Here is a 19,427-nt window from a genome sequence, read left to right as displayed (position 1 = left end):
GAAATCTTCAGCAAAAATACTGCTTAACAGTGAAGCACTAGAATTATTCCCATTAAAGTCAGAAAAAAGACCTTACTTTCAAAAGAAATAATGATAAATAATTAAGACTAATAAGAGTTCATCAAGGTGACCAGATATAAAAATAAGAAAAACAATGAAAACAAACATATGATGCAATTTCTCAATTTCACTGTAAATCAAATAAACATGAATTAAAACAATGCCTAACAAATCATTATCAATGTTTTAAATTTAGTGATACAATGTGTTAGGAAAGAACTTGGCAACAGGAACTAGAAAAAGATCAATCCTTTGACTTCTGCTGAAACTCTATCCTAAGGAAATATTCCAAGACATATAAAAAGACATATGCATAAAGATGTTCACAGATGACTTTTATAGAAAAATCTGGAAAAAAATTTAATTCCCAAAAAGAGGGGGAATGAGTTAACTAAAGAATCATATAACTTACAGAAATATTGTTTTTTATCATTAAAAGATCTCTTAAAGTCTCTGTAGTAAGTGCTTAGTAAATAATATGTGAAAAACAAGACACATTTTTATACTTGATGTTACAACTACATAAAAATGCATTTGGAGAAAAGTGTCACAGGAAGTCTAGTACACAGTCGGCCCTCTGTATCAGTGGGTTTTGCATCCGTGGGTCAGTCAACCTTGGATGGAAAGGCCTACGATAGTTACATCTGTACTGAACATGTACAGACTTTTTTTTCCATGTCATTATTCCCTAAACAACACAGTATAACAACTATTTATGTAGCATTTACATTGTATTACGTATTATAAGTAATCTAGAGACGATTTAAAGTATATGGGAGGATACGCATAGGTTATATGCAAATAGTATGCCACTTTATATGAAGGACTTGAGCATCTTCAGATTTCGGTATCCATGGGGGGTCCTGGAACCAATCCTCCTGTGGATACTGAGGGATAACTGTAATCAAGAACTCAGACTCTTGAGCCAGAAGTTGTGACACCAAACTCTGGGCTATCACTGCCTAGCTGTATGACCTTGGCCAATTTATCTGATTTGCCTCAGTATTCTCACCTGTAAAATGGAATTTGCTAGTAGAAGCTGCCTCATAGGTTTGTTATGAGAGCCAATGAGCTAATATCTGCGAAGCTCCATGAACAGTGGTGTTGATACAGTTAGCCTCCAATAAATGTTAATGTGAATGCAGCATATTGCTTGTAGGCATTGTATTAGGGTGGTAAGATTGTGAGTATTTTCATTTCTATTTTCTATAATGCTATTATTTTTGTTTTATAGTAACAATAGATATTTTAATATACAAAAAAAACCCCACTTTTTTAAAAGGAGTCTTGTTTCTAGGCAAGGCTAACCTCTCTTCTCACCTATGGTCCTAATTCCACTCCCTCTTGCTTATCTAGGAGCTGGTTCCACCCATTATCTCCTTTGTGTTATCTCAAACTCCTCTACAGACTGACTAAATAAAAAGATTCCTAAACAGAATCTTTACTCCCTTCTATTCAGTGTCACACTTCTTAAGGAAAAACAGATTCACAGTAACTTTCTCCAATTCTAATTTCCCATTTGCTCTTCAGCATATTGCAATTGGAATTCTCCATCCATTATGCCACTCTAACAATGCAGCTAATTTACTTCATTGCCAAAGCTAATTAATCTTTCTTCTACTTACCCTATCAGAGAAGTTTTAACACTGCTATTCACTTTCTCCTTGAAACTCCCTCCCCTGTTCTGTCACATTTAGAAAGGAGGATGTGAGAGGTAGGAGGAAGCAGAGGGTTTAGAATTGCCTGTGTTAGAAACCGGAAGCTGCTATCTGCTTGTGTGTGAGATCAGGTCTGAATCCATAGACTGCAGAACCAATCCAGAAAGAAGAAGCAGGAGTGGTCAAGTGAGAAGAAAGTGGCTGGGGAAATTCAATAAGGGAACCAGAAAGCAAAGTGGGTCAAAGACAAAAGTACACCCTGAGTCCCAAGGGGAACAAAAGTCTAAAGACCCAGATAAAATTCTGCAGAATTCCTGTGAGCACTTCAGCTGAATTCTGTTCTCAAATCTCAGTGTGTGGAATCTTTATTTCCAGAACGCCTTAAGGATGCCTCCTTTATGTTCCTCAATACTACCCTCTCAGACTCACCTCTTTCTTCTCTGACTGTTCTTTCTCCCATTTAATCATCCAGCCTTCTTTCCATTTTCAGATATATTTACTGAATGACCACTGTATGCCAGGTATTGTGATCTGCCATGAAACTACACAATAAATAAGATAAAGTCTTTGTCTTCAAGAATTCACCTAATTGACATTTCTTTCTGTGACCATCTTATAAATGTGTTTCCCCAGGTTCTTGCTTAGACCTTCTACCATCCCCACCCGAGGCTCTAATGGTCTCACATTACCAACTATCTCCCTGGCTTCTTTTGATATCTTGTAGATATCTCAAACTCAAGATGGCCAACACCAGGTATTCATTTGCTACCAAACCAGAAGAGATCATTATGAACTTAGAAACTCCTAAGTCATCCACCAATCTCCCTCTCTTACACCACATAGATCCACAACTGGATGGCAATTCTTAACAATATCATCTCCTAAAAAGCTCTCATAATGGCACTTTGCTGTCTATTCCTTCTAACTCTACATTCATTTCAGGCTGTCATTACTTTGGAATAGCCTTCTAACTTTTTCCTGTGATCCAATATCTCCCCCTTCCAGTCCATCATTACTTCTGATATCAGAATTATTTCTAAAAGTCAAATGTATGTATTCCTTCTTTCGTTAAGATCCACCATTTTTCCTGTATCTATATGTTTTACCCCTGAATTCTGGACCTTTAGATTTCTTCCACATATTTCTTCTTCAGCTTTATCTTTTAACACCATGATGAGTAAACAGAATTGCTTATATATGTGATGAAAATAATAAGAATAATAAGAAGTTTTCACATATTGAGGTATATGGGGAAGCCACTCTTTTAAATCTGATTTGGCCTAAAACTTGTTTTTCCCAGAGCAGCCTGACTTACGGCCCACCAAATACACATTGTACATCTGCTTCAAACATTTTCTCAAAACAAAGAATGCACCCTTTAAAGATAGGAATGTATGGTCTCCCTTTCTCTGATGCCAATACCAGTATGTCCGCGAAGACAAGCTTTTCTTCTCAGAGAATTAAGGTCAAGTTGACCTGCTGTAAAACTGCAGCAAAACATCTCCTTGTGATTTGGTGAGGGGTTGGGGGGGAGCTGTGTTCCTGTCAGGTATGTTCTTTGTTCTGAAGCGGTATACAACCACGCTGTAAACCATGCCACCCCGGAGTGCTTTCTTCCCTGTGGAAGGGACTGCTTCCAGACTAGTACTCACATTAAGCTCATTAAATGTCTCTCTGTCTTCCTTATCTATAGATTGGTTATTGATTATTTGTTCCAACACATATCTCCCAAACACAAGAAGTTTTAGTCATGCTCTATGTCTTTCTTTGCCCAAGATGCTCTCTTTTTTCCATCTGCCAAACACTGACACCTTTCTAAATTAGCTCCAATATTACTTGCTCTGAAAAGCCTTTCCCATCTCCAAACAGAGTTGTCCAATCTTTCCACTGAGTTCAGTGCTTAGAATGTACTTCTATGACAGAAGAATCACGTCTGTTTTCTATTTAGACACCTATTTAATATTTGTTTAGTTATCTCTCTCCAACATTGGGGTGAGCGCCTAAACCCAGAGGGTAGGGATCATGTACTTTTCATTTTATATCATCCTGTACCCAGCATAATGGCCACCACAAGTCTTTGCTGAAGGAATGAGTAACTCATAGCATAAATAATATTAGGATACAACACATATCTCAGTGAGAGGGCAGAGAAAATGCAGGTTGAGGAATGAAATAAGGTCAAAGGAGAAAGGAGGGAGAAATCAGGAAGAACCCACTGGTGCACACAGAAAACAAAGCTGACATCTAGAAAGGCAGCAGAGAATCAAAGGAGATGAGACAAAAAAGCAGCTGGAAAGAGTCCAATGGGACAAGGGATATCAGAATTCCAAAGAAGTCTTTGCAATTTGACTCCACAAATCCAAACAAGTCTCATTAGTTTATCATCTCAATATGGCTATACATAATTCCTAGGGAAAATACTACAAAAAAACTTACACTTGGCCAGCAAGGCATCCGATCAAAAAATTTCCCAGAGTATATGGGTCTGATGCGATCTGGAGGTTCTACTCCTGGTTCAGTGTTTTCAGCCTCCGTTTTCTCTTCAGGTTGTTGGGCAAACTGGCAGTCAGAAGGTTCTATCACCAAGCCCATTTGGGGCTCTGTATTCTTAGTTTCATCTGGCTCCTCTGCTTGGGGTAGCCCAATGTCCACCTCCACAGGAGGCTTCATCTCTGCACTGGGCTTCATCACCACACAGGTCGACTCTTTTTCCAGCTCCTCTCCAGGTTCCATACCCAAAGCAGGCTGCTTCCATATTGAAGCCTCTAACCCTTCAGAGGCACCAGCCACAGGACCTCTCCTGCCCCCCAGAGCCTGTGAACCTTCACACACCATGCCCAAAGAAGACCGTGTTATCCTTCCAGAACAATCCGCCAGAAGACGCTCATTTTCTAAACCCACTCTTCCCGGCAACGTACCCAGAGAAGGTTTTCTTTCCTGTGAGGCTGAGACCCTGTTGACTTCTAAATTATTATTCTCCGTGAGGGTTCTAGAAATATTCTGTCTTTTGAATCTCATTTCAAGCCCTTTGCTCAATGGAGATTTTGTTTCTCGGGATGCCATCCTCTCTTCATATTTATTACTACCCAAGGGGCTCTCATTCCATGCGGAATCTTCTTTTCTTAATCCCACTCTGAGCCCCAACTCCGTGGGAGATTTTGTTCCCATGAAGCCCCTCCTCTCTCCTAAATCATCCTTTCCTTCGTAGGTGAGTCCGCCCTTCATGCTCAGGGGAGATTTCCTTTCAGACACCCTCATTCCTCCAACGGCATTCATCTCTAAGGGCAAAGCTGTACCTGGCTCGAGGGAAGTTCCCAATTCCTTGGGGGGGCCCAACCGTTTGGGAGACTCCACTCTGATATCCTGCCCACCACCTAACACCTAGCGGAGTTCACAGGGGAAAAGGAGATGGAGGTCTGTTTACCCGGTTACCTAGGAAACATGGGCGTGGTTTGGCGCGCAATTCTTTCCCGAGCTGGTCTCCGCCCGTCTCTCCCTCTTTCTCCTGGGTCCGTTTCTCTTCCTCTCCCTTTCCCTACTTTCTTCATCTCCCTCTCTCTCATTCTCTCACTTTTTTCCCACTTCTTTACTAGATTTGGAGGACAAGAAAACTTGAAGGATGTGCTTTTGGGCACTAGAGCAAAGGCTCCCCAACTTCTCTCCAGTTTCCCAAGCAATGACGTCTTAGGATGGGTTCATCCATGGACCTCCTCCTGGCTAGCGGCCTATTAATTTTACTGGTGATTAGGGAGTAAATAACCCTTCTTCTGGTGGTGACCACAAACTTTAGGTCTTTCTTTGGGCAAGCACGTGCACACTGCATGTAGTTCTTTTAGCGCTAAAGAACTACTTTAAATTCTGTAAAGTTATATTTGGCAGCTGCGGTATAGAAACATTTTCAAGTCTTTCAGAACACTACTTTAATAACCAGGCTGTAAATAGCATTTAAAGTAAATACATTAAAGTTTGAGGGGCCAGGCCGGTGGCGTAGCATTAATCGTGCCCGTTCTGCTTCAGTGACTGGGGTTCAGGCAGTTCGGATCCAGGGTCCGGACATGGCACTGCTCTGCAAGCCATGCAGTGGCAGGCGTCCCACATAGAAAGTGGATGAAGATGGGCACAGATGTTAGCTCAGGGCCAGTCTTCCTCAAAAAAAAAAAAAAAAAAAAAAATGAGATGTGTTACATAATAATAATGCATACTGAATTTTTAAAATATTGTGGCAAATTAAAACTGTTTCTAAGTGTGAGATTTATTTTTTTTAAGGTTCCATTTTTCCTTCCTCTCTCCAAAGCTCCCCAGTACATAGTTGTATATATTTTTAGTTGTGGGTCCGTCTAGTTGTGTCATATGGGATGCCGCCTCAGCATGGCTTGATGAGCAGTACTAGGTCTGTGCCCAGGATCCGAACCTGTGAAACCCTGGGCTGCTGAAGCACAGCGTGTGAACTTAACCACTCAGCCACGGGGCCAGCCCCTGACATTTTCTTTAACCTCTGTCAGGTTTATTTTCTTTTGTTTTGTTGTGTTTTTGCTGAGGAAGATTGCCCTGAGCTAACGTCTGTTCCTAATCTTCCTCTTTTTTGTATGTGAGTCGCTGCAACAGCATGGCCACTGACAGATGTGTGGTGTAGGTCTGCACTGGGGAACCGAACCCTAGCCGTAGAAGTGGAGCGCATGGAACTTAACCACTAGGCCACTGGGGCTGGCCCTCTGGCCGGTTTCAATGAAAGTGTATTTGGTGAATATTTGTCATGTTCTATACATATAAAGGATATAGAACATGTAACTTAGAAGTTGAATGGAATTTATAGGATTTCAATCTTTAAGAACTCTGTGAAAAACTTGTAAAATCCAAATATTTTTTTAAAAGTGATAGGGGATACTATTTCATATTTGTAAAGACTGTGTACTGTAGTTTTCTAGATAGTTAATATATTGTTCTCATCTTAAGCACTTTAAATGACTTGATAGTGTATAAATCAAGGTATGTTTGTATAAGGGTTCATTCAATTCTTTCATTTTACGAATATGTATTGAATCCCTACTTTGTGTCAGTGCTGGGAATACAATGGAATATAAGCCAATCCCTATCTCATGGAATTTATATTCTAGTGGGTATAAATAACCATCAAGTAAACCAATAAATAAGATCATTTCACATGGTGATAAGTGTTATGAAGAAAAGAATGCTTTGATGTGGAGGGAAGCCACTTTAGAATTAGTGGGCTTAGAAGTTCCTTAGGTGGGTGACATTTGAGCTGAGGCTTGCATGATGCCCTGCAGAGACACGAGCTTTTTAAACATGACTAGCTTAAGTTTCCATAGCCTTTTTCTCACTGCCTTGTCATCATGCCTACAATTCTTTATGTTAGAATTACCTTTTGGGTGGTCTCCAGACAGTGCCAGTTAAAATGTTACCATCATTACCACCTATGCAAAGATTCATTCTTCAACTACACAACGGAGGAAAGAGTTCCTGGAAGGGAAAGTAGGAGATATGGTGTGCTAATGGGTGATGGAGAGACGCAAAGTGCTGGGAATTCCTGGGTGGGTGTTTAGAGATTTGAAGGCAAAGGAAGCACTAAGAACAGTGTTCAAGTCTTTATGACTTTATTTAGGGCCCACCCATTTTATAGCTATTCTATCAACTAGTAGGATCCTACATTTGACACTAAAATGTATAGAATTATCAGTCCTCCTCAGTTATCTGGAGTTAGGAACAAACACAGGCATATTGTGACTGACAATATGAGAGCAAAGCTTACTGTGGCATTTCAATCTCTCCAAAATTACCACTGGATTTTAGAAGTGCTGGCCACCGGAGCAGCACTCTCCCAGGCAAACATTATGACTAAATTATAAAATATTGTGGAATGTATTCACGGAGGAGGTGAATTAAAAGACACAATTCGTAGAAATAAATAAACGGGGAAGCAAAATCCTAGAATGACGAAATGGGGAGTTCCCAGCAATTTATAAATTTCAGCATCCATGTGTTATCTGTGAGATCTTCTTAAGTCATACGTTCACCTTCTACATGTAATTAAGTTCACAAATATTTTTGGGGTCCTATTTATCAATCAACGGTCCTCTGTGAGGAAATGATGATTAAATTATGGTCCAAGCCCTTAAGAACTTCAAAATCCTGATGGGAATAAAAGTCTGAGTAGAAAGTCTAGGCACTCTCTAACCTTAAAATAAGGCAGCTATTAGAACTATTATAGACGGTAAAGCAAAGTATCATGAAACTAAAGGAAAAAGTTAACTAAAGCCAGTAGAAGTACCCTCAAATGCAGTCCAGACAGGCAGTAATGGTGTTACAGGTGGAGAAAAAAAGGGAACAAAGACGTCAAAATGAGAACAGGCAGGTAACATTCTGGGAACACAGAGTACATTGGTATGATTAGGGCACAAAGCAAGAGTTTGGGATACACGGAGGCTATAGAAATAGAATGAAAGAAATGTGGGCTGGGACTAGAGCTGAAGAACTTTGGACTCTATTTAGCAAGTAAGGAGATACCACTGAACATTTTCGAGTAGCAGAGTGACTGGCTAAAGTGTAAAGAAAGGATTGAAAAGGCAGGAAGTGTGTATTAACTCCAGTTTATATGAGTACTACCAGGGCCCAGGCTTTGGGATTACATCTCAGATTTAGGGATTAGAGAATTTGGGGCCATAGAATGGACAATTGTTTATGAGAGAAAGGAGTTGAAGATTTTGCTCTTTCAAGTCCAGGTGACTGGGAGGCTATTAATACCAGTCACCAAGCAGGAGCAGGTTTGGGGTGGAATAGGTTTGGTTTTGGGCATACTGTTGACATGCCAAAACTGATGCAACATATCCTATTTCCTGATTCTTCCTGGGATTGTCCAAGAGGTATCACCATGACTAACATATCATATTGGAACCATCCCTTGGGGATAAAGTGCCACAGATACCATTTACGTATGACACATCATGCTCTTCTGCTTAGTAAATGGGGAGTTGATTGGAAAGACTGCCTACTCAAGGGTTCAAATCATCTTCGTTACACAATACTGACTGAGCACCCACAGGATACCTTACCCCAAGTACACATAGTAGGCAATCATTATTGACGTTCTCAGAACGGGGCTATAAATGGTACACTGCAAACTGAAAAGTAGCTCTTATCCTGTGGGAAAATCAATTTAACATTCTACCAAATTACAGAAGGAATTTTTGTTTTGTTTTGTTTCAGATGCCTGGCCAGAGACTGTCTATTGTGTGAGATTTAACCAAAGAAGACTGTCTTATGTAGGTCTGCAGTGGAAGATAATTAAAGTCTTGGCTTGTCTTTCACTGCGCTCCTGCTTAAGCACTCATTCTGGAGCCAGCCTGCAGGTTAGAATATAATTTCACGACCAACTCCACGGTGATTTTGCACAAGTTACTCAATCTCTGTGCCTCATATTCTTTACCTGTAAAACAGGCAGGCCAAACTCATTAATTGCACAACCATGACTTAAGACTCCTGGCTGCCAGGCACTCTGCTAAACCGACGGCGATGAGGGCCACTTTGGGGAGTTAATATTCTAATACAGGGAGGCAGACGATGAAGTTAGTTTCAGAGCGAAAGCTTTAGTGTAAGAATAAAATGGAATAATTCCTGTAAAATTAAAAGGGACACTGAATAAACCTAGCTATTATTTTAGGATTTGCCCCTCCCCACCAGAAAGAGGTAAACGCTCAATAAAAGCAAGTTGTTATTTGAAAATTTCCCCGCCTAAAGACAACTTTAGGGATGCGGAGGGTCTCATCCTCTTCCCTGCAGTAAATTGCACCAGGTCGCCTTTACCGACCCAACCATCCCCAGGGACATGTTGGGGGGCTCTCCTACGGTAGAAAAGTTCCCTCAAAAAAGCCCCTTAGCGAGTAGCCACGGTTGGGGCGCTAGCAGGTGGGGTAAGGGGAACTGTGAGCTCATACGCACAGAGGGAACTTCGCCGCCCCACACAGGGGGCTAGGAACAAACCCAAGATGTGCGGGGCTTCCCCGAGAGCTGGGCGGCAATAGAGTTTCCCACCACCCCTCCCTCCAGAAGCCCGTGACCGCCGCCCAGATAACAATGGCGCCGATGGGGGCGGGGCCCGCGCCTCGGGGAGGGAAGAAGGGAGGGTAAGGCGGCGGGACCCGAGCCCACCGCTCGGGAGTCACGTGACACTCCCTGCCCCGCCCCGCGAACTCGCCCAGGGTGGGAAGGCTTCGGGAAGGGGCGGGGGAGCGGATGGAGCGGTCGGACCGGCGACGAACGGAAGTGACGAAGAGGCGTAGCTGGCTACGTGCAGCGACGTGGCGGCGAGGCCGGCGCCGGGCGGCGGAAGTGGCTCCGGCGCTGGGACTTGAGTGTTTGTGTTTTGGTTCGCGAGGGAGCCGGCGGCCGGCCTGAGGGGAGGAGGCGGAGGAGGGAGGAGGAGGAAGAATCAGTCGGAACTCGAGCGCCGGCGGCGGCGGAGGAGGAGAAAAGAAAGAGGAAGGCGGAGCGGCGAGAGGCGGAGACGGAGCCCGACGGGGGCGGCACCACGGCAGGAGCCCCGCACCGTCCAGACTGAGGGGAGCAGCGCGAGGAGGAGACGCGCCGCCGCCGCCGTCAAAGCCCCAGCCTCAGACTCCTCTCGGACACGCCTGGGACCTACTGCTGGGAATCTTCAGGCCCGCGGCTCCGTGCGTTGCGGCCCCAGGTTAGCAAAGCGTCCCTCCCCAGCCCAGAGCGGGCCGGGACCCCAGGGGTCTCTGTGTGCGGCCTGGAGCCCCCCGCCCTTCTCTGTCGCGCGCGCCAGTGCCCGGGAGTGGAGAGCTGTGGAACCCGGCGTCTCGTCCCGCCGGCCTGGTGACTCATCCTCCCAGGGGCTCTGGAGACCAGGATTTGGGGACTGGCTGAGGGAACGACGGGTGTCACCCTCTTCCCTTCTCAAGATGGCGCCGTGAGAGAGCACTGGAGGCCGCGGTCCCGCCTGGCCCCTATCCTGGCAGTCCTGGGGGGTCCCAGCCAAGACCAGGCCAGGTTGAGGGCGGAGGACGGGAAGGATGGGCGGGGGCCTGGCGGGTGCTGCTTGTTCAGGCGGTCGGCGTCGGCTGTCAGGTGCTCAGGTGCTCTCCGAGGAGGAAGCGGGGCCTACGGCAGGTGTGCATTTGGGGAGCTCCGCCTACCTTCGACTTCCAGAGACTGGTAATGGGGGGAGGAGGCGGCCGGTCGAAATAGCTGTCTAGAGACTCTTGTCTCATCTCTGGAAGGTGGTGAACCGCAGCTTTAAAGAACTCGGGACAGCTAGGCCGCTGAACGCCCTCCGTGGGCAGAGACCATTAACCTGCACTGCCGTTCTGTTTCCTGGAAGCTGCTTGCCCCTCTGAGACTTGCAGGTTTTTTAAGCTCTGAACGTCATAATTCACATATTTGGTTTTTGTCTTTTGCTTAAGTGGAGTCACAGTGTTGAATCAGTTGCCTTTCACATAACTATTAGGAAACAAACATGTGTACGCCACTGTGATAATTTAGGACAGCTCAGAAACTATTCCTCACGTAAAATGGGGATAATCATAGAAGCTCATAGGGTTGCTGTAGGCAAAATTCGTAGAATGGTGCTTGGCACAAAAGTGCCCAAGAAATGTTAGCTTCTGCTGTTATTAATACAATTGTGATCAAAGAGCACCCAAAAGGACTTTAACTGTGGAATACCAGTTATTTTCAAAAGATTAAAACTGCATATTTATGAGAAATCTTTTTCTTCAAGTTTTAGTAGTGAATACAAAATAAATGTTTTTTAATCTCAATGGTATGCTAACTGTATATTTGTAATTAAATATAAAAGGCAAAGCTACATTGTAATTTTTTAATGGGAATCTCATCTTTTCCCTGGAATTTTGGAAGTACCATGGAAATTCGGAGTATATTGTCCTTGATGAGTAATTCAGTTTACAACGGTTTTGTTGGTAACCAGACAATTGGGAAGTATTTCAATTGCTGTTTGTGTTCTAAAGGTGTGTTGGTGCATTTTCAGTCTACATGATATTCTATTGGTATTTGCTCATTATCTCATCAAAGGTCCATTTAATTGCCAATTTTCAAGACCTACTATGTGTTGGCCACTGTATTAGAGATCTTTTACATATGTTCTCTCATTTAATTCTTACAGCAGCTATGTAAGTTAGGTATTCCAGAAATAGAGACTTGGAAATTAAAGAATTTGCTCCAACAGAAATTGGTATAGCCAGCCAGGATTATATCCCTAAATCTGGTATGTTTTTAAGGAGGTGGCAGGATAGATATGAGGATTGTAGCATTTTTTCATTACAGAGAATTTTTTAAATATTCAGAGGTAGGGAGGATAGTATAATTAACCTATCACCTGACTTTAATTATCTTATGGCCAGTCTTGTTTTATTTATATCCCCATTGTTTGGAAGCAACTCAGACTTACTGCATCCGTAAATATTTCACTGTGTATTACTAAAAGATAAGGACTCTTCAAAGCTGCTATGTAGATAAGGCAGAGGTGATTTTATTGTCTGGGAGAATGTAAGATCTCATGGATATGTTTATCAATGAATTCATTGTCAAGAGGGATTCTTGTATAAACTCATTTCATGGGGAAGGCAAATTTCTTGTATGAGGTACCTAAATGAAACATGACAGTGATATTAGGGAGGGAATCATCAGATTTAATATTAGGAAGCCTATGATCAGGTTTTGATTAAAGATGGGCAAAAACTATTGTGATTGATTTGTAAATAGATTTGAAAAGAGTTCTTTAAATGTTAACTAATTTCTTTGAGATTGAAAATTAGCGTTGTTAGGTAATGATAAGAGAAGACATAGAAGTTGCCATTCAGGCTAGTTTTTCCTGAATGTGTTAAATAGAAAATAATGACATAGTTGTTAGCCCCCAAACTGCAGAAAAGTGTGACACTAATAAGCTCACCACATAGAGAACCATGTTAACACTTACGTGTAAAATGTACTTGAGCACATAAGGAAACAGTTTGAATTTTTTTAACCCCTAGACACACAAACTTGGAGGCCTAAAATATTTGTTGCTCCAAAATTACCATTAATTAAACAAAAACATGTAGCATTTAACAGAGGCCTTCAAATAATAATAGGCAACATTTATTGAGTTTTTACTATATTCTAGGATCTGTTCTAAGAGCTTTCCATTTATTAACTTAATTTTCCTCAAAACTATTTTAACCCAAGTCATCTGGCTCCAAAACCTGAACTCCTGAGTCACCTCTCAGGTTGCCTGGGTTTAAAACTCAGCTCTGTTGTAGTTCTGTCACAGTAACTATATGACCTCAATCAAGTTGTTTAACCTCTCTGTGCCTGTTTCCTTATTTTTAGGATTGTAATAATCTAACTTCATAGACTTTTGTTCAGTGGCTGTGTTAAGTATTTAAAACTACCTGGCACAAAGTTGAATCCTTAGTAAATGTTAGCTTTAAAAAATAAAAAAAAAGCCCTAAAAATTACAGCATGATTTTAGGCTTAAATCTCATCCCTTTACATTATTTCGTTACAAAGGTAGTGAATTAAACTAAATGGCATTCAGTGTCCAGTAAAGGTTATAATTGTCATACAGTAATGTTATAGGCAAAATTTACTAAGGCGATTAATATTAGATTTTTGTTTTACTGATTTGCATATTTAATTAGTTCATATTTGTTTCTTTACAGGTTTTTTTCCCTCTAGAGAGAAAAACATTTGACACCTTGCATCCTGGAAGTTCATTTAAGAGACTGAAATTAGGGACTTCTTTCAAATTTGGACATGGCTAATCGAGGAGCAACAAGACCCAACGGGCCAAATACTGGAAATAAAATATGCCAGTTCAAACTAGTACTTCTGGGAGAGTCTGCTGTTGGCAAATCAAGCCTAGTGCTTCGTTTTGTGAAGGGCCAGTTTCATGAATTTCAAGAGAGTACCATCGGGGGTGAGATATTTTTTTTTCCCCTTTTTCATTTAATTCGATCATACATTGGTAAAAAAGATTTTACAGTTCCCATTGTGTGATGATGAATATTTAAATAGGTCACAAAGTGAAGAAAAGAGCTGTTCAGCCGACCTCAAGCTTTAAAATTTTTCTTGATTTTTGTTAAGATAACATCTTTTTGCATTTTGATTTCCTAGTTATCCCCAGGATGGTTGTATGAAAGGAAAATACAGATGCAAACATGAGTAGAATCAATGTCCCAAGTGATAGGATTTGATCTGGTGTCTATTTCTTGATAATGATTAGAAGCTTCTTCAAATTAATACATATTTGTCCTGAATTGCATTGACTTTAGAATGAATAGTAAAAATAGTAAAAGAGTTAACCTTAAAATTCTAATTCTAAATAACTGGACTATTAGTAAATTATACTGATTTGCAGAATTAACTAAATTGTATTAAACTTGTTTAAGAATGCTCCTAGGATAAGGAAAGAGAAAAGGTTAGTGATTAGTGGAGAAGGACATGAAAGGAAAATGGGACCTAGAGAGAAAGGTGAAATAAGAGGGGGAAGAAGTAAAGTAAGCACTGCACACAGTGCTTGTGGTAGGACTGAGGTGAGGGGAAGGCAAGACGTAAGAGAGGACACAGCCAACGGTGCAGTGTTGGGGATAGGAGATGGGAAATTAGGTGATTGAATTTAGACAAGGAAATCCACAACTATATCGCTATATAATTATATAGTGGGGCACACCAGCCCTTCTCTGGGCCTCAGTTTCATGTGTCAGATGAAGCTTTTGAATTAGATAATATCAGGAGAAACACACAGCTTTAAGATTCACAGTATTTTGCAAGGGGTGTGTAGTTAAAGCAGTACTATATTTTTTTACGTATATATGAATATATTTTAATCTCATACATTTAAAAAGTCAAACTTTTGAAATTCGTAAGACAGATACCCACTGGCATGTAGTAGCTGATTAGAATCCATCTTTCAGAAGCATAACTTCATGCAGTGCATTTAGTGCATGTTAAGTGGTGTCTCCACTTCAGTATAATGCTGATTGTCAACTGCTAACATTTGTGTATTGTGTTACAGCGTTACTGTTTCAGTGCTTTATGTTTTTTATAATGGATGAGCATCAAAAATGTGGTCCATATCATGGAGCTTTTATTTTGAGTCAGAAATCTTGATGTTTTAAAAAATTTTAATGAACAATATATTACACATTCTTTGTGGTTTTTCTCTTGATACATTTACATATATATCTGGTTTAGTAATGAAATACTACCTCTCAGGGTTTAGCCTCCAGAAAGCAAATTAGGTCAGAGCTAACTGGCCCACGTGGTAGGAAGAGTTTTAAAGACTGGTAGGTCATTTCCACCCACATTAAACTGGAGCAAAAAGTTAGTTGTTGTAACTACTTCTTGACAAATGATTGTCAGTGGCAGCATTTCCCAAAGTACATGTACATTCTAGGCTAAATACCTGGGCCAAATGGGTTTAGGGCTTGCTGTATGCTATCCTCACCCTGCTCCCCATTCACAGTACATATTAAAGTAGTGAAAACACTGAAGTATTGTAGTAAAGAACTTAATTCTTGGGAAACTTTGTCAGAGCCTCAGGAGCCTAAGACTAGAATTTTTGTTTTTGTTTTGGATATGTTGATCGTCTTCTAAGCTTCTTAATATTTTCTTAATAATACTCAATTAGAAGGATACTTGAAAGAAAAATTTAACCCCATATTAGTGCATCATAAATATACATATCCTCTGATATCTGTGTATGGATACGTATAATCTCCATTTCCATTTAATATCAGTTAGATTGTCTACGTTTCATTAATGAATTTTTCAAAAGGTTTTCTTTCCTACGTGTAAAGCTTCCTTAATATTTTTTACTTGTACAGATCAAGTCTAGCTTTTAAAACCAACTTTAAAAAGAATTTACATCCACATTTCTGAGTTAATGCTTATTCGGCACTTTTACCATGTTGACCACATATTACTATCTTTAGGAGGTATGACAGTGCCATTATAATTACAGCTATAAGCACTTTTTTGGGGGTTTTCTTAGAGATATAATTGACATAACATTGTGTAAGTTTAAGGAGTAGACATGTTGATTTGATATGTTTATATAGTGAGCACTATTCTTTTATGCTCTTTGCTAACAGCTCTTCACCCTTAGGGACTATAATAGAGTCTAATCATTCAAGGATTTCAAGGTTTGAGCTATTTAATGATCAGCACCAAAGGTCTATAACTTGTAAGTAATATGTATTTTTGTTTCGGCTGATGTGTGGTAAGAGTTACCTAACAAATGAACCTGGCCAAATGTTTTGTATTTCATCTATTCTTTATTTTTTATTTGACTATTTATATCTAGTAATATTGGTTATGGTCTGAAGATCTCACTTAAAATTTTCATTTCTGTTTGATTGTGTTTTAAGATGGATATCGTATGCTGCACTCTTGAGTTTGTGTTTTCTAGAACCTTATATTCATCATGAATATCACAGTTTCTTCTTTAGTTTGTGTGGTTCTTCCTATACTACTTGATAGTTTCATTTAAGAATCTGTGTTGTCTCATTGTACAGGGCACCTTGCTCCTTGATCCTATAGCACTCATAATGAGATTAGGTAGGTAGGTGGTGGGTTGAGCACTTTGGGGACTTCTAGTTTATTTGTAGGGGTTTAAAGTCTGCATGACATTTTTGTTCCTGTTCTTTAAGACTAGCCCAGAAGGTTAGCAAGGAGCATTAGGCTCAGAGCATAGTCTTCTTTATTTGCTATTACATGTGGAGGTTCAGTAGGTCTTCAGTAAATGTTGGGTAATAGGGCTGGCCATCTTTCACTTAGCACCTTGAATACCTAAAGATTTCCAGTGAGTTCCTGTTGTCAAGAAAAACAATGTTTGTTTTTTAAGACATTTACATGATATTTATAAACAAATAGATCCTCAGTGTAAGTCAGAGCAAAATTAGAATGTACAATGAAAATAGCATGCAATCATTCAACCCTTTTTTTTCTTTTGAGAAATAAATGTTTGACACCACAGTTTAATTTTGTATGTACTGGTCATCAAAGAAATGTACTACATACTCTCAAATTTAGGTTATGGAGCTATATAGGAGAATATTAACAACATTCCCCTTGCTGGTACTGTAACTTTTGAGCTTTAGTTTAGAGGAATGGTTTTCAAAGGGTTCCCTCTTCCAGAAGCATCTGCATTACCTGGGAACTTGTTAAAAATGCAAATTCCTGAACCAGCCTTCGTGGCCTGGTTGTTAAAGTTCAATGCGCTCCCCTTCCGTGGCCTGGGTTCAATTCCCAGGAGTGGAACCACACCACTCATCTGTCAGTAACCATGCCGTGGCAGTGTCTCACATAGAAGAACTTAGAATTATATACAACTGTGTGATGGGGCTTTGGTAGGGGGGAAAAAAGGAGGAAGATTGGCAGCAGATGTTAGCTTAGGGTGAATCTTCTCCTGCAAAAAAAAAATGCAGATTTCTATATTGAAACAAAAACACTGGGTAGGGCCAGTAATCTTAAGTTTTAACAAGTCTTCAAGGTGATTCTGAGGCATGCTCAAATTTGAGAACCACTGCTTTGTGTGTTCTAAGTAGTCAATATTACATTTACACTAAAGTTGTTCTCCCATAAATAGTATGATTACTTTTTAGGATTTTGAAAAATATATTCATCCAACTGCTCCAGTTTGAGAATTACAGATATTATGTACTGCTTACATTGTATATTACCTTCCTACGAATCTGTTAACCTTCTAGGCCTCTGAGAGAAGATGGCCCCTTCTTTGTCCCATCTCTCCTCTGCCTTATCTTTACTAAGGGATTATCTGTTGTTTTCATTAGTCTGTACCAGTGCTGCTCCCCTTTATCACCCCAAGTAATGAAGCGCTGACTATATACTAAATTAATTAAAGAAATAAGTGCCTTGTTTTTTAAGCTACTTTCAGCAATTATTAACCCTAAGTAGAGTGCCTAAAGTAATTATTTCAGGGATGTTTTTACCAAAACAGCAAAGTTCATTCTACTACGTTTAACGTCCATCCAGTTTCCTTTCAGGGGGCTAGCAGGACTTGTTTTTCTATTCAGACTCAAAAACACCTGATGGGGGAAAAATTATTGTTAAAGTTAAGGAAAGGAAGACTGGTTTCAAAGTTATATTAACACTGTCTTTTACCTTACCAATTTGTGGCCAGGCCTTTCTCAAGAGTTAAGCATTGTGTTAAGAAAGGGGGCTGTATGTCTACATTGTTTGATTTTAAATTCTAGGTCCAGCACATACCAGCTACATGATTTGGGCAAGTCATACCCAGCTTTATTTTCCTCTTATATGAAATGGAAATAATAGTACCTAACTTGAAAGGTGTTTTGGTAAGGATTAAGTAAAAGTGTATATAAATTTCTTAACACAATGCCAACACAGGGTAAAATGCTTATTAAATGTTAGCTATTGCCACTACCATCACCATCATCATTTTTTTGCTGAGTCATTTTTATCACTGTTGATATTTTTATTGTATTGTCATGACATTGCGTTATTTTGGAATCATGACTATTCTACCTAGGGTATAGTATTTGATTTAGGATTTGACAATGTTAAAGAATTTTATGTCCAATTTTCTTCTCTTAGAAGGTAAAATTTCTCATTAAAAATTATAGAAAGAAATAGTATTCAAAAAAATTTATAAGCAAATACTTCCTAAAATTGAGTCTTTCTAAAAAGTTTTTGTGATTCATTCAAGTAGATAGCATGTGCATTTACAACTTTCTTAAAATTCTTTATGACAAATTCTTACTAATTTCCCCCCATTTATTGGTTTTCACAAAAGTGGTTAGTCATGTATATTACATTAAATGCATGCCACCAACATCAACTAAGTTATTTGTGGAAGTTTTCTCAGAGGGAGAAATTAAACAGTTAAATAGAATACTACCTGTATGTAGATATTAAAGTTGCTTCCTAAATTTCAAAGCATAAAGGCAGCCAGAAAATTTACATCTGAAGTTAAAAGTTAACTTGAAGTTAAAATTTAAGTCGAAAGTTCTTCCTCTAGTAGTAAACTTTCTACTGTTGCCCCTTGTTAGCCTTTATAAAGACTTATTTGTATAATTGTAATCTGTGCATTTGTTTACATGCCTTTATCTTTTTGCATCTGCACATTGTTTTCAGTTAAAAATACTTTTGAGAAAGGACAGAAGACCTAGAGGCAAAGCGAAAGAATATTATCTTTATGCATAATAATATTTCCATGTAAAAAGTAGTTGAGATAGATAGTAGTTCCTTCTCAGTGTTGAGATAGGTTATATTACTCAGAGAAGTTGGTAGAGATTTGATATTTTATGTCAGTTTATACCAGTTATGACCTAAAAAATTCTCTAATAATCTTCACATCAATTATTCTCCAATGTGCTAGTTTAAAATGTTATTTGTGGCTACTTAAGCATTGCTGTGAATTAGGAGTCACTAAGTTAAGTCCTAATCCTGGCACCCTTTTATAAACACTTATGAGAGCCCTGTTTACACATTTGTAAAATGAGAGGATTGAGCTAAGTAAGGATTCTTCTAGAGCAGACTTTCTTTTAAAGTGTGTGCTCGCCTCCACGTTAAACAGTGCAGTCAATACAATTTAACTTTTTGCCTCTTAAAATTTTTTCACAATTTGGGATCATGAGCATCAGTTTTTGCTCTATCTAACTTAATTCATTGATGCCCTCTGGTGCTGCCAAAATG

The 19,427-nt window shown here is 39.8% G+C and overlaps 2 protein-coding genes across 3 annotated transcripts in view; one reads left to right on the top strand and one right to left on the bottom strand.

Annotated features, from left to right (window-relative positions):
- Nucleotides 1-5,152, bottom strand: part of EFHB (EF-hand domain family member B) — a 46,473-nt gene extending 41,321 nt beyond the window's left edge. Inside the window, exon 1 of the mRNA XM_005600908.4 lies at nucleotides 4,155-5,152. Within this exon, the coding sequence (XP_005600965.2) occupies nucleotides 4,155-4,994 (840 nt within the window). The 5' untranslated portion in view covers nucleotides 4,995-5,152. The remainder of the gene's footprint in view (nucleotides 1-4,154) is intronic.
- Nucleotides 5,153-9,704: 4,552 nt separating this feature from the next.
- The window catches only part of RAB5A (RAB5A, member RAS oncogene family), a 29,582-nt gene continuing 19,859 nt past the window's right edge, over nucleotides 9,705-19,427 (top strand). Inside the window, exons 1-2 of one of the 2 annotated variants that reach the window (XM_001495318.7) lie at nucleotides 9,705-10,419; nucleotides 13,409-13,665. In XM_001495318.7, the coding sequence (XP_001495368.1) occupies nucleotides 13,503-13,665 (163 nt within the window). In that variant the 5' untranslated portion in view covers nucleotides 9,705-10,419; nucleotides 13,409-13,502. Of the gene's footprint in view, nucleotides 10,863-13,408; nucleotides 13,666-19,427 lie in introns of both variants that reach the window. The other variant, XM_070239061.1, reaches the window with a different exon arrangement.

This window comes from Equus caballus, chromosome 16, assembly GCF_041296265.1.
Source record: "Equus caballus isolate H_3958 breed thoroughbred chromosome 16, TB-T2T, whole genome shotgun sequence".
In the NCBI taxonomy this organism is placed as follows: domain Eukaryota; kingdom Metazoa; phylum Chordata; class Mammalia; order Perissodactyla; family Equidae; genus Equus; species Equus caballus.
The sequence above is the reverse complement of the archived record's forward strand: the minus strand, read 5'-3'. Positions and strand labels throughout refer to the sequence as shown.